This window comes from Temnothorax longispinosus, chromosome 6 (genome assembly GCF_030848805.1).
Source record: "Temnothorax longispinosus isolate EJ_2023e chromosome 6, Tlon_JGU_v1, whole genome shotgun sequence".
Classification (NCBI taxonomy): domain Eukaryota; kingdom Metazoa; phylum Arthropoda; class Insecta; order Hymenoptera; family Formicidae; genus Temnothorax; species Temnothorax longispinosus.
Genome location: NC_092363.1, coordinates 13052312 through 13078390, shown reverse-complemented (window position 1 = coordinate 13078390; position 26079 = coordinate 13052312). Strand labels below are relative to the sequence as shown.

General features: G+C 45.1%; 1 protein-coding gene across 8 annotated transcripts in view; it reads right to left on the bottom strand.

Moving 5' to 3' along the window:
- The window catches only part of Oseg5 (intraflagellar transport protein Oseg5), a 237411-nt gene that overhangs the window by 167858 nt on the left and 43474 nt on the right, over positions 1-26079 (bottom strand). For 7 of the 8 annotated variants that reach the window (XR_011732726.1, XM_071782394.1, XM_071782393.1 and 4 more), the window contains 2 exons: positions 4128-4238; positions 3889-4067 (listed from right to left, as the gene is read on the bottom strand). Coding sequence is in view for 7 of the 8 variants with exons in the window: in XM_071782394.1 (XP_071638495.1) it covers positions 3889-4067; positions 4128-4238 (290 nt within the window). In the remaining variant the exon portion in view is untranslated. Of the gene's footprint in view, positions 1-3888; positions 4068-4127; positions 4239-19620; positions 19886-26079 lie in introns of those variants that run through there. The other variant, XM_071782392.1, reaches the window with a different exon arrangement.

The following is a 26079-nucleotide window of genomic DNA, read 5'->3' as shown; positions in this document are numbered from 1 at the left end:
TCAGAAATGTGTTCCATTTTTTTTTTAATTTTTCTACTGTAATTATAAAACCTCCATCTTGGTACACACGGGGACACAAATGCCTTCTCACTTGAAATTGCACGCGTGAAGCATATTCAGAGCGCATGCTCCGTCTCTAGATATTCGTTCATCATGACTGTAAGAGTATCCGCACAAGACTCTTGTATAGTAATGCAGCGTAACATAACGTGGGTCAACGCACAAGAAATGTATTAAGATGAAAAATAATAATAAGATGGAAACACCACCACATACTACAAGAATATTTATAACAGTTGAACAAACTTATGGATAGATCAGCTTGTTAGACACAAATTATTTTCTATACCGTGTAATTATCTTTTTGTAAAAGTCGTTAACAAAAAAATAATGAAGACATTTACTACTGTATTATTGTAATAAAAGCCAATTAAACATGAAATTTAATCTATACTTCATTTTTCAATTAACTTATAATCTTCCCAAAATCAAATAAATACCTACTCAACATTGGTCTAACCTTTTTATTTGAATCAAATATTTACATGTTAAGTCCGACAAATATGGAACAAATTTTACTGCAAATAATATTTAAGCCAAAATACGGAGAAGCTCGTGGGGGGGATGGCGCGTGCGGTTGGCCTGAGGTGTGAGAGGAGAAAAGGAAGAGTTTTGTGAGGAGCTAAAGTCAGGGAAGACGGAGCAATGTGGCGGAGCAGGTGGAGGAGAATCGGACGGAGTCGGGAAAGTGGAGGAGGAGTAGAGGATGACGTGGTTGAGGAGTGCTGAGCGAAGAAAGTAAGGATGCGTTTGGAGGTTAGATCGAGGAACAGGAGGAAGAAGGGGCTGAGACGGGGGAGGTGTGAGGTGGTGGAAGGGGAGCGATGACATGGAGCAAGACGGTTGGTTGGAGTGGTGGCGCGATGGTTGGTACGGTAACAGCACAGAGTGACAGGAAGGCACAGCGGAGGTGGGCTCCGGTGGACGGTCCGGACCGGCGCGGGGTGTCAGCGACTCCGAAAGAGTAGGTTGGCATTACTGCGGGACCGTCGGGCGGAGCTGGAGCGCAGAACGAGTCGGTAAGAGGGAGAGAGGAGATACCGACGAGGAGGCGGCGCGAGAGTCGATGGGCGGACACGCAACTAGCGTCGGCACAGCAATGAGAAGAGACGAGTGATGGAGATCGATAGGTCGATCGAAGGAGTCGATCGAGTGAAGTGAAAGCGCAGAGAGGCACGTGGCGACGGTGAGGTGAGGAGAAAGCGTAGGATACGGAAGCAAGGAAGGCGAAAAAGAAGTATTAAAAAAGAGCGAAGATTAGAGTGGAAGAAAGGGAGAGGAGTGGGCGAAGGCAGAGAGTAAAGCAAAAGTAAGTAAGAGGGAAGAAGGAGAGAGGTAGGAGGAACGTATACACACGCACATGCACAAGGGATAGAGGAAGGTTAGTGAAGGCAGAAAGGAAGAGTGAGAGAGGAGGGGTAAACACACACGCACACTCAGGCTCGCACGGAGGGTGGAGGACAGGCACGCACATGCACGGGGGTTAGAGGAAAGGTAGAGAGGGTAGAAAGAGAGATAGGGTCAGGATAAACACAACACACACGCACATTCAGGCTCGCACGGGGGTTGGAGGAGATGTGGGAAGGTGGAGAGAGGGGGGGTCAAGAGGCAGGGGCTAAGAAAAGTTTAATTGTAGGAAGAAGGTGAAAGAAGACGGAAGAGCGGACGGAAGGCGGAAGTAGAGAGTCAATTAGAGAGGAGAGAAGGGGAGGATACAGCGACGAAACACGGTGCGGCGCGGAGTGAGCAAGGAAGAGGGAAGGAGGGTAGAGGAGGAAACGGTGAACAGCTGAGAAGAAGGTAGGAGGGAGAAGAGAAGGCGGCAGAGGGGAGAGCGGGGAGATGGAGGAGTCGGAGGGTTTGATGAGGGTGCTGAGCACGATAGCAGAGGAGTTAAGGAGGATTAGAAGGGTGCTAGAGAGAAGAGAAGGGGGGCAGAAGGAGCGGGGAGTACCGTGGAGAAAGGGCAGGAGAGCACGGGTGAAAGGAGCGAGCCGGGAGGCAAGACGGAAGAGGGAAAGAGCAGTGAGGCGAAGTGGTGGAAGGAGGAGATGAGAAGAGAGGTCGCAGGATGGAGAGGGGAAAAGGCGGAGGAAGCGGCAGCAGAGGAAAGGAAGGCGCTGAAGGGGGTTAACGAAGGCGGAGAAGAGAGAAGGATAGTTTGGGACAGAAGGGAGATGATCGGAAGATGGAGGGATGGGTGGAGGAGGAGGCGAGAAGAAGAGTAAGGGCGGCGAGGGCAAGAAAGGGGGCTGACCGGGGGGAGGAACGGAAATGGAGGGAGATGGAGGAGGCGGGGAGGGTAGAATGTAAGAGGAAAGGTTCACAGAAGGAGGCGGAAGAGAAAAGGGAAGGGCCACAGAAGGAGGTGGAGGGAAGAGAGAAGGAAGGAAGCGAGAAGTCAAGGAGCCTAAAGGAGAGAGTGAAGGAAAGAGGCTGGAAGAGGAGAGGGAGCAAAGAGAGAGAAAAAAGAGGAATGTGATCTGGAGGGGGCTAGACGGGAGGGACGCAGAAGAAAAGAGAGGTATGATGGAAAGGGTGGCAGAGAAGGTGCTAGGTAGAGTGCCGAGAATTAGAAGGGTCTGGGAAAGAAGTGGGGAGGGAAGGAGAGAGGTGCTGATAGTGGAGTTGGAGGATGAGAAGGAGAGAGCGGAGCTGTTAGAAAGGTATGGGATAATTAGGCAGAGGTGGGGGATAGGGGTGGACGATGACCTGTCCATGGAGAAGAGAAAGACGAGGTGGAGGTTGCTGGAGAAGGCAAGAGAAGAGAGAGACAAGGGAAGAAGAACGCGGGTGGAAAACAGGAGAATATGGGTGGATGGAAAGGAGATTGTGTGGAACGATGACGAGGGGAAATGGGAGAAGAAGTAAGGGTAGGGAGGGCTGGGGGTCGAAGAAGGGGGGAGAGGAGAGGAGACAAGGGGGAAAGGGAGGAGGTGTTACAGAGACGGGAGCGGTGAGGAGGCGGAGAGCTGAGGTGTTGGAGCATGGAGAACGGAAAGAGGGGGTCCCAAGGAAGTCCAACGGAAGAAGCGGCCAGGAGGAAGAAAAGGAGAGGCAGGGTCCGAAAGGGTGGGGGGTACTAGGATGTAAAGGGTCGCACGCGGCCAGGTCTGGTATAAGGGGAGTTGTACTTGTAAGAGGTTTGGGATCGTTCCTCACAAAAAACGTCTTGTAAGCCCTGCGGGGAGAAACAATAAACGCATACAATACAATACAATATTTAAGCCAAAATACGTTTTAATAAGAATCAAATTAGAACTAAATTTGGGTTAAAGCCGTAATTGAATCGAGTAAAAGTCACATATAGAACACATTAACTTTTTACTAAAGTCTCATATATATGAATATTCTGCATCATGTATGGTTCTGGGATCATATATAATCCGCAATGTAACGTAACGTAACGTAACGTAACGTAACGTAATGTGATGTAATGTAATATAATACATCTTTGTATAAGATTAATGTAAGACAATCGTGAAAGCGAGCGATAATTGATGTACGCGACGATATCGTTTTGAAATTCGTTTGAACGAACAATTAGGTAGGAATGACGTTCAGTAGAGGTATGACTTAAACTTATAAATAGTCAACAAGCGGTCAGACAGACACAGTCCTACAGTACAATTAATACGATACATATAATATGATTTGCGAGCGTTGAGTGATCGCAGTAGAACGACGAAAGAACTTAATTATACAGTCCACTAATAAACGAAGTATAACCATCATTGAGAATTTATTGCAAAGGAACCAACATTTTCTACAATAATCTTATAACTATAATATAATATATAAAGTAAAACAAGAAAATGTTTAACATACCTTGTATGGTTTGGAGTTAGAATTAAATGACTGAAGGAGTAAATTTCCACCCTGGGAATATAATATCATTGAACAGTCAGGACTCCAGCTTGATGTTAATATAGGAAGGCTTGCTTTTACTAATGTAGATCGAAGCATACCACTGCGAGACCAGATCTTGATTAACCCATCCTCACCAGCTACAATCGACATTATATATTTTGAAACAATGAATTAATAACAATAAGATAATGTCGTACCTGTCAATAATGCAGAACCATCAGAACTCCATCTACCTACTGTGGTCGCACCTTTGTGGGCATCGATACTCTTTTCAATACGACCATTTTTATTAACCAAATGGTATTTTCCTAGAAATTAAACTTATTATAAAAATTTTTCCACCGATATGATTTTTCGAAAAGGTTAGTAAAAGGAAAAAAAACGATCTTTTCATATAATCAGTTTTTTTTTATTAAGAAAATCTTATAGCCGTCTGTATTACCGACAAAATTACCATTTTTGTAAGTCTTTCTTCGCATTAATTTGACAGAATTGAAAATGCTCCTCCACAATTGCAGTACATATATATCAATGATTCCAGGGAACTCTTTTTTAGATGGAAAACCAGAAATAATTACAGATTTACAAATTTCTTTACCTACTTTTATCTCAACATGGCGTCTCAAGTTGTAAACAAGCTATCAACTCATCATAACATGTACTTCATATAACAGTTGCAGTTTGTACGAACATTGAAAACAAGTTCCCTGGGGTTGAAATACACGAAAGAACATTGTCGAATCCTCCAAATCGAAATTAGGAGTCTAATATAAGAGTATAATATATACTACGATTCGTGCGTATGTGTGTGTATCATAACCTTGTCTATCCTTGTTTATATCCTTGTGTATATAAGGACATATATAGGCCGGTAACATAGAAAACAATCGGGGACTTCCGTTTCCGGTGTGCGTGAGAGTGACACGGGTGAGCGTGAATGTGATTTCGGCTGGCCGGAGAAGCGGGTGGAGGAGCATAGGGCGTTTGAGAGTGAGAGAGAGAGAGAGAGAGAGAGAGAGAGAGAGAGAGAGAGAGAAAGAGTGGAGGTGAGGGAGTGCGAAAGTGCGAGAGAAAGCGAGGAGATAGGATTGAGAGGTGACAATTCAAAGAATAAAGTATTAGCGGATGTGATAGGATAAAGGCAAGTATAGTATAGGAAACATATAAAGGTGCGACAAGGTAGACAGAGGCGAGTGTTCTGTTAAGGACTCGTGTTGGTTGGTATATCGAAGGGTAGACGTGAATTCAATTAAGTAATTTATTGTAACACAACTCGAAAGAACGGATACTTATACTTATACACGACTCGCCATATTGGCTTGCTGAACCGAACTGAACTGAACTCGTCGCACAAGCGACCTCCTCATATTCTATAAAACCTAGAGAGTTGTAATAACTAAAAAGTTCACTATGTCCCTAGAGAAAAGTTTCCTGTAGCTCACTCTATCAAAAAGAGAAAAAAAGTCAAATACGAAGCAGGAAAATACTCAACAGCGAGCGTCAAGCGACAGCGCGAGCTCGCGCACGGGTATAGACAGAGAAGGCATAAAGGAGAGAGAGAAAGACATTGCGGAGCAATAGCACGTGGTTGGGCACAGTCGGGTATAGAGCAGAATAGTTATAGAGTTCACAAGATAAGATGAGCGAGAAGGAGGACGGAGGCGAAAAGGGGGGTAGGGCAGAAGGAAGTAGGGGAAACGCGGGGTTTATTAAAAGGAAAGGAGCAAAAGAGAGAGAAAGGAGTGACAGCTTGGGGAGTCTAGATGAGATATGGAGAAGGAAGAGAGAAAAAGTTGAGCTGGAGAAGAGTGAAATTTTTGGAAAAAGTAAAAAGGTTCCAAGATCGCCAACAGAGATGGCAAAGGAGACCGAATGTATTAAGAAGGAGAAAGAATTAAAGGAAATGATAAGAGAGATGAGAGAGGACTTCAAGTGCATGATGATAAATGTAAAGGAGAGATTCAAGAAGCAGGAGAGAAAGATGAAGGAAGAGATAGAAGAAGTTAAAAAAGAATTCAGGAAAAAAGAGGAGAGATGGATGAAAGAAAGAGAGGAGCTCAAATCAAGAATAGAGGAGATAGAACAGAAGTGTGAAAAACTGATGAAGGAAGAGAATGGAGTAGTGACACGGGTAAGGGGAGGAGGAGAGATGGAGAGAAGTGTAAAGCAAATAGAAAAAAAGATAGAAATAAGAGAGAGAGAGAGAGAGAGAGAGAGAGAAAGGAGAAGGAGAAACGTCATGGTGAGAGAAGCAAAAAGTGGAAGGAAGAAGGTGGAAAAGAATATTATAAAAATAGTAAAGGAGATAGGAATAGAGACGGTTGTACATGAAAATAATAGAGGGAGGCAGAGATGGAGGAGTAGCACTAACAGTTGTGAGCTTAAAAAATTAAGAGCAAAAAAGGAAGATTATGAATGAAAGGAGAAGGCTGAGAGAAAGGGGAATCAGAATAGATGATGACCTGACATGGAAGGAGAGAAGAATGAGGTGGAAAATAGAAGGCATAGCAAGAAAAGAAAGGGGAGATGAAAAGGGAGTGTGGGTAAGTTATGGAAGAATTCAGATAGAAGGAAGTGGTGAGTGATGGAAATGGGATGATGAGGAAGAAGTACTGCGAGATAATGAAGGCAGGGTGTGGAGGGAGAGGGGAGAAGAGTGAAGATGGCTAGACTAGAAGTAGTAGTACGTCGAGCGAGGAGAGAGAGGGAGAGGTTGTGACGGGAGGTGGAAAGGAAGTGGATGAGTGTGAAGCAAGAGGGGAAGGGGAAAAAGAAGAGGGGATGCGAAGAAGGAGAGAGAAAGAGTAAGCCGAGGGAGAGAAGGTGAAATAAGGAGAGGAAAGAGAAAGATGGGGGCGGAAGAAAGAGGAGAACAAATAACGCTCGAGAAGGAAGGAGAGGAAGGAGTTCAAGATGACGGTGGTGGCGGAAAGTGGATGGCGGGGGGATGCAAAGACAAAAGAAGACAGGAGTGGAGCAGGTGAAGATGGAGCATGGAAGGTAGCGTTCTGGAACGTAGCTAAAGTGATGAATAAAAATGAAGAGTTTTGGGAAGGAATAAGAGAATGGGATATAATAATTATGATAGAGACATGGCTGGATGAAAAAGGATGGGGAAAGATGAAAGCAGGGCTACCGAGGGAGTACAACTGGAAGGCGCAGATAGCGAAGAGAAGGAACAAGAAAGAAAAGGCGATAGAGAGGATGTTGTTGGGGATAAGAAAGGGGATAGTAGAAGAAAAAGAAAAGAAGGGGAGGAGGAAAGAGGAAGGCAAAATGGAATGTTTAGTAAGGATAGGAGAGGAAAGATGGAGGATAATTGGAGTATACGTGAATAATGATATGGAAAAGAAATTAGAAGGATTGAAGGAGTGGATGGAGACAGTTAGAGAGGACGTGAAAACATTAATAGGAGGTGACTTCAATGTGAGAACAGGAGGAGAAGGGGGGATTTGAAGACGAGGTAGAGCTGATAATGGAAAAGAAAGGGAGAAGGTCAAAAAACAAGAAAGTGAACAAGGAAAGGAGAAAATTAATTGAATTTATTGAGAAAAGGGGATGGTCTATTTTGAATGAGAGCACGAAGGAAGACAAAGATGGGGAGATCACATATTCGAGAGATAGAGGAGAAACGGTAATAGATTACGTGTTAGGAGAATGGAAGGTAAAGGAAAGAGTAGAGAAATTAGAGGTAGGGGAAATGGTAGACTCGGATCATTATCCGGTAGTGGTATGGATTAGAGGCAAGTGGAGGAGGGAAAGAAAGAGAGAAGAAGAGAGAAAAGTACGAAAGAGAGGAGTATGAAATGAAGAGGGGAGGAGTGAGTTCAGGAGAAGGATAGGAGATGTAAGAGTAGGGGAGAGAAGCATTCAGGAAGAAATAGATGAAGTTTCAGATAGGATAAAAGGAATAACAGAGGAGAACGAAAAAGGGAGAAAAACTAGCAACAAAAAAGGATGGTAAAATGAAAAATGCAGAGGAAAAAAGAGAGTGGTAAGAAAAGGGCTGAGGAAATGGAGGAAGGGAGATGGGGAAGCGAGAGAGTATAAGAAAAAGAGGAGGGAATAGAGAGAAATGTGCGAAAGACAGAAGATAGAAGGAAGGACGAAAATGATAGTAAAAGCTGGAGAAGCGAAGATAGAAGGGAAAGTATGGGAGCTAGTAGGTAGAGAGAGAGAAGAAAAAGGAAGAGGATAAATGAGGAGATAAAGGCGGATAAATGGAAGATATATTTTATGGATTTATTAGATGGAGTGGAAAGTAAAGTGATGAGGGGAGATGGGGAGATAAAAAGACAAGAGGAAGCAGAGTTGGGGTTGGGAGAAGTAAGGAATGTTATAAGTAAATTAAAAGATGGAAAAGCGATAGGTAACGGTATACCGAATGAGGTGTGGAAATACGGGGGAGAAGAGTTGGTGAGTTGGGCATGGGACATATGTAAGAGGGTGTGGAAAGGAGAGGGATGGCCGGAGCAATGGAAGGAGGGAGAAATAGTGCCAATTTTAAAGAAGGGGAGAGGGAGAGAACAAACGACTATAGAGGAGTGACAATAATGGCTTCGTTGTACAAAATATATACAGCCGTTTTGGCCAATAGATTAAGAGAGGAAATCGAGGGGAAGAATTTGGTACCGGGTAATCAGGCAGGTTTTAGAAGAGGAATGGGAACGGTGGACCAGATATATGCTCTGAACTATTTGATAAACAGCAGAATAGGGAGAAAATAAGGAAAAATGGTGGAATTATTTGTTGATCTGAAAGCGGCATTTGATTCGGTGGATAGGGGGGTTTTGATAAAAGCGATGAGGGAAAGAGGGATTTGGTATGTAGAGTAGAGGAGATTTTAAGGGAGACGAAAAGTAGGGTAAGAGTTTTGGGGAGAAAGGGAGATAAATTTTGGACGGGTTAGGCAAGGATACCCGCTCGTTGTTATTTATAATACTATTAGCGGATGTGAAAGATTATATTAAAAAGGGAAGGTGGGGAGAGGTAAAGTTAAAAGGAGAGAAGTTGTACACGCTGATGTATGCGGATGATGTAGCTATACTAGCAGAAGAGGAGCGGGACATGAGATCTATGATAAGCAGACTTAAGAGATATCTTGAAGAAAAAGGGCTGGAACTAAACACAGAGAAAACAAAGAAATGAGATTTAGGAAAGGAGGAGGGTAGAGGGTGAGGTACGACTGGAGGTGAAAAGAATAGAGATTGGAAGAAGTTAAGGAGTTCAAGTACCTGGGATACACGCTGATGCAAAATGGAGGGCAAGAAGCGCATATAAGAGACAGAAGAAAAAACGGTGATTATGATGAGGGAAATGTGGTGGATAGGGAAAAGGTTATGGGGAAAGGACTGGGATAGAAGGATTTGGTTGTATTACACGTTGGTGTGGAATGTGATGAGTTATGGGGTTGAGGTGTAAGGGTGGAAAAAAAGAAAAGAAATAGAAGGTGTACGTGAAAGATGTCTGAGATGGATATTGGATGTAGATTGGAGGACACTAGTACTTAGTAAGGAAAGAACGAAAAATGAGGATGATGAGGGGGAGAGCGAGGAAGAGAGCGTGGAGATTTGAGAGAAGGTTAAAAGAAGGAACGGGAGGAGAGATAGCAAGAAAACGTTTGGAGGAAATAAAAGAAAGATGGGGAACTGGGAGGATAATAGGTTGTTGGGAACAAGAAAGAAAGGAATTTTATAAAGACATTGTCAGTGAAAAAGGAGAGGAGAAGAGAATGGATTGTAGTAGAATTGAGGAAAAAGAGCGAGAAGAATGGAGAAAAGATAAAAGAGTTAAGATACATGTGGCGGTCTTCCGACCACACACAATTTACCGAGCAATTGGAATAACGGTACGCGCACCGCGCGCGCGCTCACCGATCACGCGCCGAGCGCGTGGGCCCGATGTGCGGCCCGCGAAGATATACGAGAGTGCCGCCAACAGAGGGCAGGTTTTCTCGCGTTTAATTTCCGACCAAGGAGGAATATAAGGCCTCGCGACGACGGCCTAGACAGCTTTCGACTGCTCTACAAGCTCATAACTTGGAGTAGAAGAAGAGTTCTTTTGATAACTTGCCGTCGTCTTGCCGCCGCCTAAGTTACGACCACCGCCAAGACAAGCTGCGCCACTCCGCTCGCCGCCACCGAGACATCCTCAGCGGCTCCTGGACTACCGTCCAGGCCAACAGTGGAAGCTCGTCCCGCTATCTCTCGCCGGTGTGACTGACTCGCCCTCCACGCCAAGTCATCTCCACGTGGGACGTGAAAGTCCGACGCTACACCTCTCCTCGATTGTCGTAGACGGTGCCTCCACTCCTGTCGCCGCTGCCGCCGTCGCCTGCAGAGAGGGTACACCAGGGGACGCAGACCATTCCCCCGGTACGCGTGCACCGAGGTGTGCAACACCAGCCTCCACGCGACACCAGGGAGGTACAGACCGACCAGGAGTGGGAGATCACCTCATCCCAGGAGACTCAGACCGACGATCCACCACCACTCGAGTCACAGGCCACGCAGACCGAGAAGCCGGAGCCGTCCTACACTCCACCGGGGACACCGCCTGCCTGGCGGAAGTTCAGCGCATTCCGGAGAACGCGAAAGCAGCCCGCCATCATCTGGCGTGAGCGCATCCGGGAGTGAGAGGGAGAAGAAACCTTCTCAGGGCCACCGCACAAGAAGAGCCCGAACGGCCATTTTCAGGGCCACCTTCAGCACACTGACATGCCAACCTCTGTAGATAGGAAATTGGAAATAAACGACATATTTATTATACACTCAGTCTCTCAGCTCACTCGACGTCCCTACATACGCTGCGGCGTCTCCTACCCTGCGGAGGGCACGCGACGCCCGAACGATAGTGGCAAACGGCCACAATACAATAAATGGTACAAGGGGATAATGGAAGAAGAGATACCGAAATACTTAAAAAGGGATAGTCAGAGGTGAGGTGGAGAAGGATAGCGAGGTTTAGGCTAGGGAATAAGCTGAGGAAAAGGTTATATTGGGAAGACGTACAAAAAAGGAAATGCAGGATATGCAGGGCAGAGGAGAAGACAGGGGAGCATATATGGGAAAGATGCGTGAGATGGGAAAACTGGAAGGGAGAAGGATGGCAGGAGACAATGGGGAGGATGCTGGGAGAAGAGGGCGAGGGGGAAAATTGGATGAAGGCAGTGGAAGAAATGAGAGAGGGGAGTGAGGAGGACAGAATAAAAGGATGAGGAGAGAAAATGTATAAGCGAGAAAGAGAAAAGAAGAATAATGGTGAGAATGGGAAACGGAAGTTCCGAAGGCGAGCGCAGCAGTAGTAGATAAGTTAGTTCTAAGATAGTTGTAAGTAGATGTAAGAATAGTGATAAGAGCGAGGCGTGCGTGCGTGCGTGCGTGCGCGTGCGCGTGCGCGCGCGGCGAAATAATAAGAGGTTTAGTCGTAGATGATATAGAATTGAGCGCAAAGGTTTTAGAACGTTTATTAAGGGGAGTTTACGCACGCAATGATTAGTGGCTCCAATCGACTAACGCCAGTAAAAATGCAAGTGTAAACACTTAATACAAACTGGCGTTAGTAATGTAGCGTTTACTGACGATTTTTGGCCAAAGCAAATAACCTCAAAATTCGAGGTTATATGCCTGCTGTCATTTACATTGTTTAATTAATAAATGTTAAATATTTTTTATATTATACGCCAATATCATCACTGTGTAAACACTTGTGACTTTATCAGTCAGTTTCTGGCACAAATGAATGCCAGTCAGTTGGCACCACTAATCATTGCGTATGTAAACTCCCCTTTATTAAAAAACGCCTTGTAAACCTTATAGGGGAAACAATAATTCTATTCTATAACAGTATTTCTATTCTATTCATAAAAAACAATCGAAATTATCGACATAATTGGAGTTCGGCCTTTGGCATAGGATCCCCTTAAGACAGGTCATAAATAATGTCACTTTTACAAAATTAGAGCCACCGCACAAGACTCTCGTATGGTCACGTAGCATAACGTAACGTGAGCCAACGCACAAGAAACGTATTGGTTACGGCCGTTACGGCGTTATACGTTTCTTGTGCGTTGATCTACGTTACGTTACCATGCGAGAGCTTGTGCGGAGGCTCTAACCGATACGTTTCATGTGCGTTGACTAACGTTACGTTACGCTACGTGACCATACGAAAGTCGTGTGCGGAAACTCTTAAATTATTATCTATATAATATAATAATTCACTCACGCTCTGTGACTGATTGTTATATAAATATTTCATATAAAAATTTATATAATATTGTAATGTTCTTATTCAAATTTGAATATCAGGGGGATGGGCGGGATCAGAAATACAATTTTATTGCGGTAACAAACATTTATTAGAAGCACAGATTGCGCAGTTTCGAACGCATTATACTCGCATGGTCCGGAGTACGCATTGGAGTAACACTACTCCACTTCGAACGCAGTCTTTATCTCTCGAGGCTCTTAATTCCTCACAGCACGCGCGGAGTACCGAGGTTCTTACTCACTCGCGACACATATATCCCTTGACTCACGTCACCGAAAATCAGAGTACGCTTCACCGATTCGACACTCAGAAACGAAGTAATCGCTCGCTCCGGATTTTGAAGCAAGTCGGATTCGACTCGCTAGCGCTACCAACCTCGCATGGTTAGATGTCGTCACTACATCCGCTACACTAACGCCAATCTTACAATATTATAAGTATATTTTTAGCATAAACTTTGATTTCTTGTTAAAATTGGGGGTCTTTTAATGGGAAAAAAAAGTAAATAAAAACAGTCTTTATTTTAAATAATTGTCATACTTCACAAAATATTTAAGTAAGAAAATTATATCTACAAAAAGTAAATAAAAATGTAACTTTTTTTTTTAACTGTTATCGACTTTAAAAAGTCAATAACAGATAAAAATACCATTGCTCCTATTTATTTTATTTTGCTCACAAAGCTTCTCTTATGAGGAAGCTTGTATTTTATTTGAGGCATAATTATTAGTATTTATTAGTTTGGCTTCCTCATAGAGGAAGCTTTATGAGCGAAATAAAATAAGAGCAATGGTAGCGATCTGCAATGATAAGGAAACAATGTGCAAGTTTCTAATTTGCACACTGTAGCGAATTCCACCGCGTTCGCTTGAGCGGGCGAGAGGGGAGTGGAAAGAGAAGAAATGCTGGAACTCGTCTCGAGTGAGGCGATAAGGTTTCGGGACTGGAAAAATCCGGAGAATAACTTGAAATGTCCTCACTTGATTTAACACTCTTTAATGTTTATTACAGTGGCCTGCGTAGTACTTCGCGAGGCACTAAATTTCGCTGCACCGCAAATCGAAGCGCGTAAGGCTTGCCGCTTGCTCCGGAATGGAGACTCGCGTTGTGAACCGAAGTCGATTTTCGGTTCTCTGAGTTGCACGATCGACGATACAGAGATACTTTTTCCGATCTACGACACGGCGATGTCTTTAGAAAGTCAGCGGTAAAACTGGGAGTGTCGAGCAACTCCACACTTTTCGGAGTAACAGTCGGAACTTTATTACTCGCGACGGACCGTTCGCTTTGACTAAATCGCACGCAACTCAGACATGATCTGATCTGATCGCGCCGCGGCGCTTTCGTTCGAGAAACATCGCGATCACGTTTGACGATCCAAGAGGTGGCGCCGCTCGGTGGATCGCGAAAATGTTACGGTGCTTCGACTCATGCATTTTAGATCTTTCGATCCTAAACAAACCGCCCGCCTCGAAACGACAGTTTCGAATGTAGAGAATTGACCGGGTTTCATTTCCACAAGGCTGCTTCCGGACCGCCGAGTTACAACTTCGAAAGACGTGATCGCTCAGTCCCTCGAATCGCATGGTTTGACTTAATCAAATATTTTGTTTACAAAGACGCAAAATTATTACATGTCGCAACTTACAGACTAGAGATTTTTGCCTTCTAATGTCGCACCTTACAACTAGAGATTCTTCTTTTCTAAGACTACAAATTTAACCGAAGGATTGCATCTATTTGGGGGTCTTTGACGCGTCGTCGCGTTGTGACTCGATATCGATCGGTAATAAACATAATTGGGCGATAGGTCGCTTATACTCCGATTTTGCCGTTTTAATTGAGACAACGCGCACTAATCCGTCTGAGCCCTCGTGACAGCGTATGACTCGCCCAAGCTCCCATTTACATGGGGGCAATGTTGAATTCCGGACTAGGACCATCGAGCCGACTTTAATTGAAGGCTGAGTTTTACGCCACTTGACTCGTTGTTGCAGCGTATTTACGTAGTCGTTTTGCCAAATTTTCCAAAATCGTTCAGTGATATGTCGGATCAGCTGCCATCGCGACAGTCGATTTTCTTGAATATGACCGAAGGTTCCGGGATCGCCGTGATAGCCGCGCCGATCAAGAAGTGCCTTGGTGTTAGAGGGTCGTAGTTGTCGAACGAATCCGTCAAAGCGCCGAGGGGGCGGAAGTTTAGGCAAGCCTCAATCTTGCACAGGAGCGTTGTGAACTTTTCGAACGTGAGCGTATGCGATCCAATGGTTCTGCGAAGATGGTGCTTGATGTTCCGCACTCCGGCTTCCCACAGTCCCTCGAAGTGGGGGGCGTGAGGAGGAATAAAGTGCCATGTAACCTTATCTGACGCTGTTCGATTTAGGAAGTCAGGGTCTTGAAGAGCCTTTCGATATGCAATGGTTAACTCGGTGTCTGCACCCGTGAACGTAGTCCCGTTGTCGGAATACATTGCTTCGGGTAGTCCTCTGCAAGCGCAGAATCTTGTGTTGGCGTCAAGGAAAGCGGAAGTAGAGTAGCTCCTTACGAGCTCGCGCTCTTGTCGCCAAACAAATGAATACAGCGATGTACGATTTACGTGATGCCTCGACCTGCGGACGCTCGAGTGGCAATCGGGCCCGCGTAATCCACGCCGCAATGAAGGAAAGCTTGTGATGGAGCGGAAACTCTTGCCCGCGGCAATGGCCCCATCAATTGAGTGGGAATGGCTGCTCTTTTGCACGCACAGGTGACGCAGCGATGTATTATCGATTTGACCAGATTGCGAGCTCGGAGTATCCAAAACTTCCGTCTTAGAGTAGCTAGCGTCAGTTGCACGCCAGCATGCAGTGATCGTGCGTGCTCGTCTTGCACAATCATTTTAACGACAGGATGGGGCACTAAGAGAATCGGATGCTTGACGCAGAATGGAAGCGGAGCTCTTTCTATCCTCCCGCTTACACGAATTAGATTGTCGCCGTCGATGAAAGGGTTCAAGGAGATGATTGCGCTTTTTGAAAAAAGCGGCTTTTTTTTGTTGAAGGGCTCGCAGCTCCTCGGCAAATATTTCGGCTTGAACCGTCTGAAGCCAGAACAGCTTTGCCTTTTGGTAATCGTTAGCCGTTAGAGCCTTTGAGTTTGGAAGGTCCGATAGTTGTTTTGACTCGTTCCGATATCGGTGGATAAACCGCATGACGTAGGCGGTGATCCGGAGAAGTTTGGGTCCACGTGGAGTATCGAGAAGCGAGATCCCAAGGTTCTTTAGCCTGAGATTGACAGAGATTGATTTGGCTTCTGTTTGCGCGACTTCTGATGACGACGCGAGATCGGTCGGCCATTCAGAGGGCTCTAGACGTAGCCAATCAGGGCCATGCCACCAAAGGAAAGTGGACTCAAAGTTTGTGCCAAGGAGTCCTCTTGATGCGCAATCTGCTGGATTGTCTTTGGTTGGCACGTGATGCCATTCGTCGTACGGTGCCCGAGATTGGATCGCGGCAACTCGATGAGCTACGAACGTCTTCCAATTAGACGGATGTTGCCTCAACCATTCGCGAACGGTGGTTGAATCTGTCCAGCAACGACGTCGGAAATTTGGATGATTTAGGGAGACGCACACCGATTCCATGAGGCGCGATAATAAATCAGCGGCCAACAGCTTGAGCCGAGGGATGGTCATGGGTTTGATGGGAGCGACCTTGGGCTTCCCAGCGAGTAATGCGGTGGTCGTTTCCCCTGAAATTGATGTAACGCGTATGTAGACGACAGCGGCGTAAGCGACATTGGATGCGTCGGCGAAGCCGTGCAGCTCACACCGTGCTGTGTCGGAGCCTCGGTTTACCCATCGAGGTAGCAGTAGGGTAGACCGGGGCACGTTGTCACACGGGGCACGTTGTCACATCGGCTTTATTTAAAAAACTAATAACCAGAGGGTAGCACCCGTCATTCCCAAAACGTGTTAGTGTATGCCCATCTTTGGTGTGTTTACAGTGTTGAGATTGCTCCAGCCGTGTTGACGTAAAATCAACTTGAAAGTTCTTTGCGACCGTAAGTAAAATTTTATTGTCTAATATTCAACGTACTGGACATGAAGCTTATGTTTTTTCAGAATAGACCTTTATATTATCTTAAAGTATGTACTTTTACCTACCGCGTGCAATACCTAACCTTATGAATATCTCAAACGTGTCGGCCATGAGGCTGTTTGAAGTAAAAAAATGCCCTCGGGGCACGTTGTCACGAATTTGATGGGAATCTATTGCGAATCTTCGGATGACGATAACGAATAAAAATATTTTATGTTTAATCACCGACATGATTATAAAAGAAAAAATGTTTATCAATAAGTTGCGCATTCGAGTGGAATTCTTGTATTTAGATTAAGACAAAGACTTCGTGCTTTTTGTACTTTTTTGAAATAAAATAAATGTTTCTGTGAAGGATTTTACTTTTTTACATTGCAGCGCACTATAATATATTGATATTTACGTTGAATACAGTTTGGATAACATTTTGCATGCAATTACATTTGATGTGACAACGTGCCCCGGTCACGGGGCACGTTGTCACAAGCGACCTGTCGTTATTTATTGTTATGTAACAACTGTAGAGTAACAATCACATAAAATTCGATACTGTCCAATTGAAGCTGAGGGTTCACTCGAAATTTTGGCATATCAAAGTACTCTTAAATATTGAATGTAAAAAATACAAAAAATATTGAACCAAATGTGTGACAACGTGCCCCGGTCTACCATAAATTCTCTAATGCAGCGAGTTGCTTGTAAATGAGCTTCTATCTTGTGAGGACAGTCTTCAATGATGTCGTCCCATTCGAGTTTGAGACGCCAGAGCTGCTGCATGAAGATTTTTGCGTTAATTGTAATCGGCGTGACCAATCCGAGCGGGCCGAAGAGTTTGGCTATCGTGGACAAAATCGTGCGCTTTGTACGGGGAAGAGATTCCGGTAGCGAAACTTAAAACTTAAACGCGTCTAGCGCTGGATTCCAAAAAATTCCAAGTACCTTCATGTTGTCATCAGGCTGCAAGACTTTGTTGCAGGCTAGTCCATGGTCGTCTGGCGGAATATCAGTGAAGAGTTCCGACCGATTGCTTGCCCACTTTCGAAGTTTGAATCCTCCACGCTGTAGAAGAGCGCAGAGTTGCTCACGCATGCACCGCAGAAGGGGCATGTCTTCTGCTCTATAAAGAACGTCGTCAACGTATGTGTTCAGGAGTAGAATAAGACAAGCAAGGAGGAAGTCGTGACCTTCATCCTCTATAAGTTGTCGAAGAACTCGTAGAGCTTGGAATGGCGCAGGTACTTTGCCGTATGTCACTGTGAGCAGTCGATATTCTTCCACCGTTAATGGTTCCTTACCGTTCCAAAGGATGCGCTGATAGTCTTGATCGCGTGGATCGATCCAGATCTGGCGGTACATTTTTTCTATGTCCGCCGCGTAAACATATTGAAATTGCCGCCAGCGCATTAGGACCTCGAACAACTCAGTTTGGAGTTTAGGGCCTGCTAAAAGATGACTGTTTAGCGAAGTGCCATTTGAAGTTATGCTAGAGGCGTTGAAAACGACCCTGAGTTTTGTCGTTGCGCTAGATTTTCGAATTACAGGGTGATGCGGAATGTAAACAGTTTGTGTACTTCCTGCGGACGGAGAGAAGGCGACGACTTTCACCATATGTCCCAGCTCTTCGTACTCTGAGAGAAAGGCTTCATATTCTCGCTTCAGGTCGGAGTGACGGTCCAGTCGGCGATTTAGAGAGGCGAGCATGCGTAGCGCTTGAGCTCGGGATTCGCCAATGTCTATGGGAGGGCCTTCCTTGAAAGACAGCCGCACTATGTATTTTCCGCTTTGATCGCGGGAGTGAGTTTTGCGGAAATGTTCCTCACATTGCTTTTCCTCGGGTGAGAGTATCCTTTCGCGGGGAAGTTCTTCGACCTCCCAGAATTTGCGTAACTCTTGGTCCAAGGAACAATGCTGAACAGTGATAGAATGAGGTAGCGAACTCGTCGCGGAAGTGGGTCCGGAGATGACCCAACCAAAGTAAGATTGTTGAGCGATCGGTTGTCCTGGTGAGCCTCTTCGAATTCCGTCCTGAATTATGCTGCCGTACAAATCGGCACCTATGAGAATGTCAATTGGATCGGCTCCTGTTGGATCGTCATCAGCCAAATTTAGTTGAGTCAGATGACTCCATTCTACGTCGAATTTGGCGCGTGGAGGAATGTATTTGGTTAGTGATTTTATTATAAAGGCAAGAGTGGAAAAGGTTGGTTCGGCGCGATCTCGTGGAGTAATGCAAATATTAGCCGCGTGACGGCATGTTCCAACCTTGACGCATCCTACCGCAGATATTGAAGTGCGGGTGCGGATGCGTTGCACACGCAGTATTTGTGCGAGCCTTTCGGAGATGAACGAAACTTCCGATCCTTGATCGAGAATGGCTCTGACGCTCAGTGTACGCCCAGACGGACAGCCTACGTTGACTCTCGCTGTAGCCAGCAACACCGGAGTAGGAACCGCGGTGATCGAAACGGCGGAGAGCGAATTTACCTTTGAAGCTTCGATTTCGATGGACGGTTCGCTTGCAGGAACCGTCACAAGATTTGTACTCGAGGAGAGCGAGTCATCGTGCAACATTGAATGATGCTGACGCTGGCATGTGCGACACGTGAATTTACTTTTACAGTCCGTCACCGCATGCTTGGTGCTGAGACAATTGAAACAGCGTTTATTTTGCTTAACTATGTCGCGACGTTGACTCGGGCTCTTTTCGATGAACTTTGGACACTTATTAATAAAGTGAAACTTTTGACACAGTGGACAGCTCGGATTGGATGCTGTTGATGCGTTAGCGGTAGTGACTTTGAGGCCGCAATTGAATTTCGAAGAGTTGGTTGGCGCGAGTTCCTCGAGGGCGAGTGCACGCGATGATGCAAGAATCGATTGAGATCGTCGTACATTGGGGGAAGAGAGTCGTCGCCGAATTTCAACTTCCACGCTCGGCGCGTAGCGGGATCGAGTTTTTGGGATACGCAATACACTAAGATATCGCTTAATATTTCGTCGGATAAACGATTGAGACGCTTTAACGCCGCAAGTGCCTTTTCAGCTTGGTCACGTAACGCATGCAATTCCGTTGCCGATTCGCGAGAAACGTTCGTCAGATTGCACAGCGCCGAAACGTGAATCTCGATTAGTCGACGTTTATTTTCAAAACGCGTGGTGAGCGCTTTCCACGCTACGTCGAAATTCTCCGCGGTAATAGTTAGACTAGCGATTGCATCACGAACACGGCCGGTTAAACTAGACGCGAGAAAGTGCATTTTGCTAAAATCCGACAGTTCCTTATTTTTAATTATTAGCTCTTTAAATCGATCTCGAAAACTCTCCCATTCTTCGAATTTACCTGAGAACGGCGGCAATTGTACTGAGGGCAAGTGCATTAATGACAGCGACGCTGATTCGGATCGCATAGTCGACGACGCGAAGGATTGATTTGGATTGATGACGGGCTCCAGTTCTTCCAGTCGTTCCGCCATATAATCCAGCGCCTCCTGATAGTAGTCCTCGTGTGTTTCCAATTGGTTGGTGGTTTTAGTAATCCACGGCTTTCCGTTTGTCCTCAGGATAAGCGTGAAGGAGAGCCGCATGACCATTGACGCACTGCGCCCACGTTTCTTTGAGCGATGTGATCCGCGAACGAATTTTCGCAGGAGTATAGTTATTTCGGCCCATCTTCTTGAACTTGTCTAACGATCGGGCGACAGAATAGAGCAATGACTGTTGCTTTGCAATGAGTTCACTCATGGCGAATGGTTTTCTGCTTCACGTGTACTTGAGTTTTGAAGCACTTCGATTTCACTGTAATATTATGTGTTGAACTGAAACACTCAGTGTGAGCGACTATTTCCAAGACGCTTGGTATGTTCCTGAGTCGCAACGTAAACACTTAATCCGGCTCGAAAGACCAACAGTTTTTGTAGCGAATTCCACCGCGTTCGCTCAAGCGGGCGAGAGGAGGTGGAAAGAGAAGAAATGCCGGAACTCGTCTCGAGTGAGGCGATAAGATTTCGAGACTGGGAAAATCCGGAGAATAACTTGAAATGTCCTCACTTGATATAACACACTTTAATGTTTATTACAGTGGCCTGCGTAGTACTTCGCGAGGCACTAAATTTCGCTGTACCGCAAATCGAAGCGCGTAAGGCGTGCCGCTTGCTCCGGAATGGAGACTCGCGTTGTGAACCAAAGTCGATTTTCGGTTCTCTGAGTTGCACGATCGACGATACAGAGATACTTTTTCCGATCGACGACACGGCGATGTCCTTTAGAAAGTCAGCGATAAAACTGGGAGTGTCGAGCAACTCCACACTTTTCGGAGTAACAGTCGGAACTTTATTACTCGCGACGGACCGTTCGCTTTGACCGAATCGCACGCAACTCAGACATGATCTGATCTGATCGCGCCGCGGCGCTTTCGTTCGAGAAACATCGCGATCACGTTTGACGATCCAAGAGGTGGCGCCGCCGCTCGGTGGATCGCGAAAATGTTACGGTGCTTCGACTCATGCATTTTAGATCTTTCGATCCTAAACACACACCTTTTTAATTTTAAATTTAACTTTGTTACGTCCAACCCCAGGATTAGAATAAGAAAGACTGGGAAGCGAAGAAAAAGCTAACCAGAGGGGTAGGGGTAAGGAAGAACGCAACCAGATACTTACAAATGTTGCCCACAAGTACACGCTCTGATGCCCGTTCTAGACTGGAGGATGATCTTGCTCTCGGCTCATCCGACTACGGTCGTCCGTCTACACTGCACAATTTTAAGTTATTTTAGGTTGGTACGATTGAGAGCTAACTTCAGTATGATTGTTGTCCGTCTACACTACTAGAATGAGCCACAAGTAGGATTATTTTCCGGTTTAGATAAAGCATAAGTACCCCGGCCACTAGATGGCGCCAGACTAGCAATAAACGCAATAATTATACGCGATTTGGTTGGTACGATTGAAAGCTAACTTCAGTAGTCTTCAGTATGATTTTTATCCGTCTACACTACTCACTCGGATGAGCCGAGAGTAGGATCATCTTCCAGTCTAGAACGGGCATGAGGCGCGTGGCGCGAGCCAAACGCATTTTCAATGGCTCAGGAAGGGTCAACGTTCGTAGGGACGCTAGGACGCCTTCCATGAGCGGTGCGATCGTCGGTCCTCTTTTGAGTCAGGGAATTTAATTCCTTTAACTCAGGATTGGACCTCGTGCGATTTCGAAAAATTTCGTATGAATCTCCTGTAATATCCTGCTAATCCGAGAAATTGTTTAATATTTTTCGGTGTTTTTGGCCTAGGAAATTGTCTCACGGCTTCTAATTTTTTTTGGATCAGGTTTAATTTCATTTCTACTTATTATGTGTCCTAGATATGTTACTTCTGTTTTTAAGAATTTACATTTATCGGGCTGTAATTTTAGATTAGCTTGGCGGAGTCGCTCCATTAATAAATTGTACCGTCTTTCATGTTCTTCTAACGTAGGAGCTGATATAATGATATCGTCCATATTAATAAATACACCTTCTATACCTGCTAATATTAGATCCATTGCTCGTTGGAAGGTAGCGGGAGCATTCTTTAACCCGAAAGGCATTCTCTTGAATTCATAATGACCATTAGGAGTCGTAAATGCGGTTTTATGACTATCTGCAGGGTCCATTTCTACTCTGGTAAAATCCAGAGGCGAGATCACATACTGTGAAATACTTTGCGTTGCCTAATTGATCAATAATTTCGACAATATTCGGTAATAGGTAGGCATCGCCCATAGTTTTTTCGTTCACACCTCGGAAATCTAATACCACTCTCCAACGTTTGTTTCCTTTTGAGTCTTTTTTTTTGCACTATCTAAATGGGTGTATTGTAAGGTGACTGAGAAGGTTTTATGATCCCTGCCTCAAGCAGTTCTTTTACCTGTTTATTAATTTCCTCTTTGTGGACTTGTGGAAATCTATATTGTCGAGTATTTATAGGTCGATCATCTGTTGTTGGTATTTGATGTCGCAATACATGAGTTGCTGTTAATTTTTCTCCGGGGATCGATCTTAACTATTACTTAAAAGTTTTATAATACTTTTCCTTTATTCATTATTTAAATGATCTAGTCGTAGCAATTGCATAAACTCCGTAAGCCTATCTTTCTTAGGTTCTCCGGATGATACAAAACATTTACATGAAATAACATCGTTAGCCGATGTTTCAGACGCTAATTGATGTTGCTTCGATATACGCTTGTACCTGAAATTTTCCATTATTTCCTGAAATCGAGCTTGTGCGCATGCCAAAGTTTTTGAAGACGGTTTACTTTTTCTGTTAATCTCATAAATTTTTTCCATATTAGGATTATATGATTTTACTCTTCTCATAAGTTCTGCAATAGTAACCTGAGAGGTATTGTTTTTATTATTATCACTTTTTATGGGTATTCCAACCCTTGGAAATATTATTTTTTCCACTTGATTTAAGGAGCTCTCCTTTTTTTGCTCTCTTAAATAAAATTCTGTCGTATTACGTAGTGAGGTTTGGTTACTTCCCTCCTCGTAATCGACGGGAGTAGAATATACCAGAGGAGTCTGGAAACTTGCCTCTGCAATTCTAGGATTATTTAAATCTTCTGGAAGGGTTTGGTTTAGTAACTTCCCCCTCCAAAGATTTGGGAATTATTTAATATTTTAGGAGAGGTTTGGTAACTTCCCTCTCCAAGATTTTTAGGTTTATTTAATAATTCAGGAGGGGTTTGGTTACTTCCCCCTCCAAGGATTTGGGAATCATTTAACATTTCAGGAGGGGTTTGGTAACTTACCCCTCCAGGATTTTTAGAATTTAGCATTTTGGGGGAGGTTTGGAAACCTTCCTCTCGAATATCTAGATTAAAATTGTTATCTAATTTTTTGTTCTCTCTCATAGTTTTATTTTTATTTATAATCCCGTCTTCATTATTTAAATTGACATTATCGCAATTGTCACTATTTTTATTTTTATTATTATTATCTACTTTTATTTCTTTTTTATTTGTTCCATCGATCATTTTGCAAAAAATTTGATCATCCTCTAGGTGTTGAGAATTAATTTGCGTACTCATAATTTCCTCTTGATTGTTGTGCGTCTCCATATTTAAGTCGTGATTATCAAATAATTCGTTTAATGGTTTAAGACGCAGGGTTAGTACTTGAACTTCCACTTCTTCGTCCAAAGTACTTGTAACTTTTAAATATGCCTTTCCTGAATTGTTTTCTACTATGGTATCTCCCAGATAAATCCCGTGGGCCCGTGGGGACGTAGACTACGCCGGATCAGTCAACAAATCAAGTGAGCATGTAACCAGGACAAAAACAAATTCCTAAAAAACATATGCTCTGATATTGAACGTCACGCCAACCAACATGAGTCCCACGAGCTCTTCAAAACTGTCAAGTATCTGACCAGGGAATTCAAGCCTCAAACTCAAGTCATCAGAAACAAGTATGGCACGAAATTCACGGACCCAAAAGGCATTGCAGAAACATGGCGACACTACTGCTCCAACCTGCTCAGGGACAACCATGGCCAAGCAAATCCCACATGTGGGCCCACATGAGTTGGAGCTGGAGCTGGAGCCTCTTATTCTGCATTCTGAAAAAAGCGATCGGACAGTTGAAAAATGGGAAGTCACCCGGGAAAGATGGCATAACCGTAAAAGTGCTCAAAGTCATGGGCCAGGCGGAAGTGGATGCGGTGCTGGATTTATGCAACATCATCTGGAAGACAGGAAGATGGCCTGACGACTGGGGTCACTCGACCTTCGTCCCGATATACAAAAAAGGCTCCCCCACTGATTGCTCCAACTACAGGATAGTGGCTCTTATTCCTCATGCGAGCAAAGTCCTTCTCCACATTCTTCACAACAGGCTAAAAAGCTTCCTGCTCCCGGAAATAGCCGATGAACAGTGTGGCTTCATTCCAGAGAAAGGCACTAGGGAACAGATCCTGAATGTTCGCCAAATCGTAGAGAAAGCCAGGGAGTTCAACGTCGAGGTCTTTCTTTGCTTTGTCAACTACACCAAGACGTTCGACTCAGTAAGGTGGACGGGGTGTCCATAGGGGCTATGGACTATTCTGCTGGAAATGGGAGTGCCGCGGCACCTGGTGGTACTTGTACGAAGCCTATATGAGAATAACACAGCAGCTATTCGGGTCAACCGAACGACATCCAACAACTTCACAGAAGCGGACACAAGACAGGGCTCTATTCTCTCACCTATCCTCTTCAACATCTACACAGAATACATAATGCGGAAAGTGCTTGAGGATTGGGAAGAAGAAATTTCCGTCGGGGGGAGAAGAATCAGTAACCTGAGGTATGCCAACGACACGACAATTCTGGCCGCTACCGCGCAAGAGATGGAAACTCTCATGAAGAGACTCACGTTGACCAGCAGGGAGTATGGCCTGGAAATTAACCGAGCTGAGACGAAGATCATGATCATCGACAGACAGATGGATAACCAGCCCAATGTGAGGGAAGTGGCTGGATTCGAAATTGTTGAGAAAATGGTACTTGGGCTCTATGATAACCAACGGAGAAGGATGTTTGGACGAAATCAGAAGGACGTTTGGTTCGGACATTTGGTTCACGCACTCGGTCGAGCGGCCGGTGGTGCGAAGCTACCATCCGTGGGATTATGCCTGAACGCCTCTAAGGCCGTATTCTCTCTAGTCAAAGGTGGCAATGATATCTCTAGGAGTCTCGTGAGTCGAAAGGCTCAAAACAATGTGACACACTTACTAGGCGGCCGGTCCTCGCGGGCCGGTCGTCGCACGAGCCCGGTTTGCCGTACGGCGCCTCTGCCCGTCGTCGGGATCTCACCGCTTACGACGGCACGGCATCTAACGGTCGAACATGAGTTTCGCGAGTTCGATGTCGAGACTCGGAATCGTCTGTAGACGACTTAGGTCCCCAGAATCAAGATGAAGAACACCAAACTACAACTGGTGCACTCCCTCATCTTCCCCATCGCAACCTATGCAGCCGAGATATGGACCATCAAGCAAGCGGACAGGAAGAGGATAGAGGGTTTTGAGATGTGGGTGTACCGATGTATCCTCCGGATCCCTTGGACTGAACACCAGACCAATGTGTCTGTGCTGGAAGAACTAGGCATCAGAATAAAGACTCCTCAAGCGCATCAGTCAGGCTTACCTCCGCTACTTTGGACACATAGCCAGACGAGGAGACACAATGGAGAAGCTGGTGGTGGAGGGAAGGATCAATGAAAAGAGATCAAGAGGAAAATCACCAAGCTGATAGGTAGACCAGCTGCGGCCCTTGATGGAGAGATCTATCCACGAAGCGACTCACTTGGCGATAGACTGGAAGACTTGAAACGATCGAGTAAGAAGCGTCACTATAGCGCCACCACGCCCTGTCAAGGGCAAAGGATTGAGGATGACTGTCGACAAAGACGTAGTTCTACGTCAAAAACCATGAAAAAAGGTTAAAAGGTGGCAGATAACTAAACTGTTAGTAAACTAAATTGCAACCAAGGGGAAGGGACGTCGATGCAAGGACTGACGAGACATTCGGTATAGCAAGACGGCAACAATAGTGCAACCCGAGAAGATATCAACCTACCTTAACGCACGGGACAATATCCGCAGCCGACGGCCGACACCACTGAACGAGAACAGCAACGTCAGCAGTCGACACCAACACCGACATCGACATCACATTGCGAAGCGAACAGCGAAACGCGATGCAGATTCTCATCGTAATGTAAGTTGCTAAAATATTGTAAAACCGCGTGAATGTCATTAGGCCAAAGTGCGAGTGCACA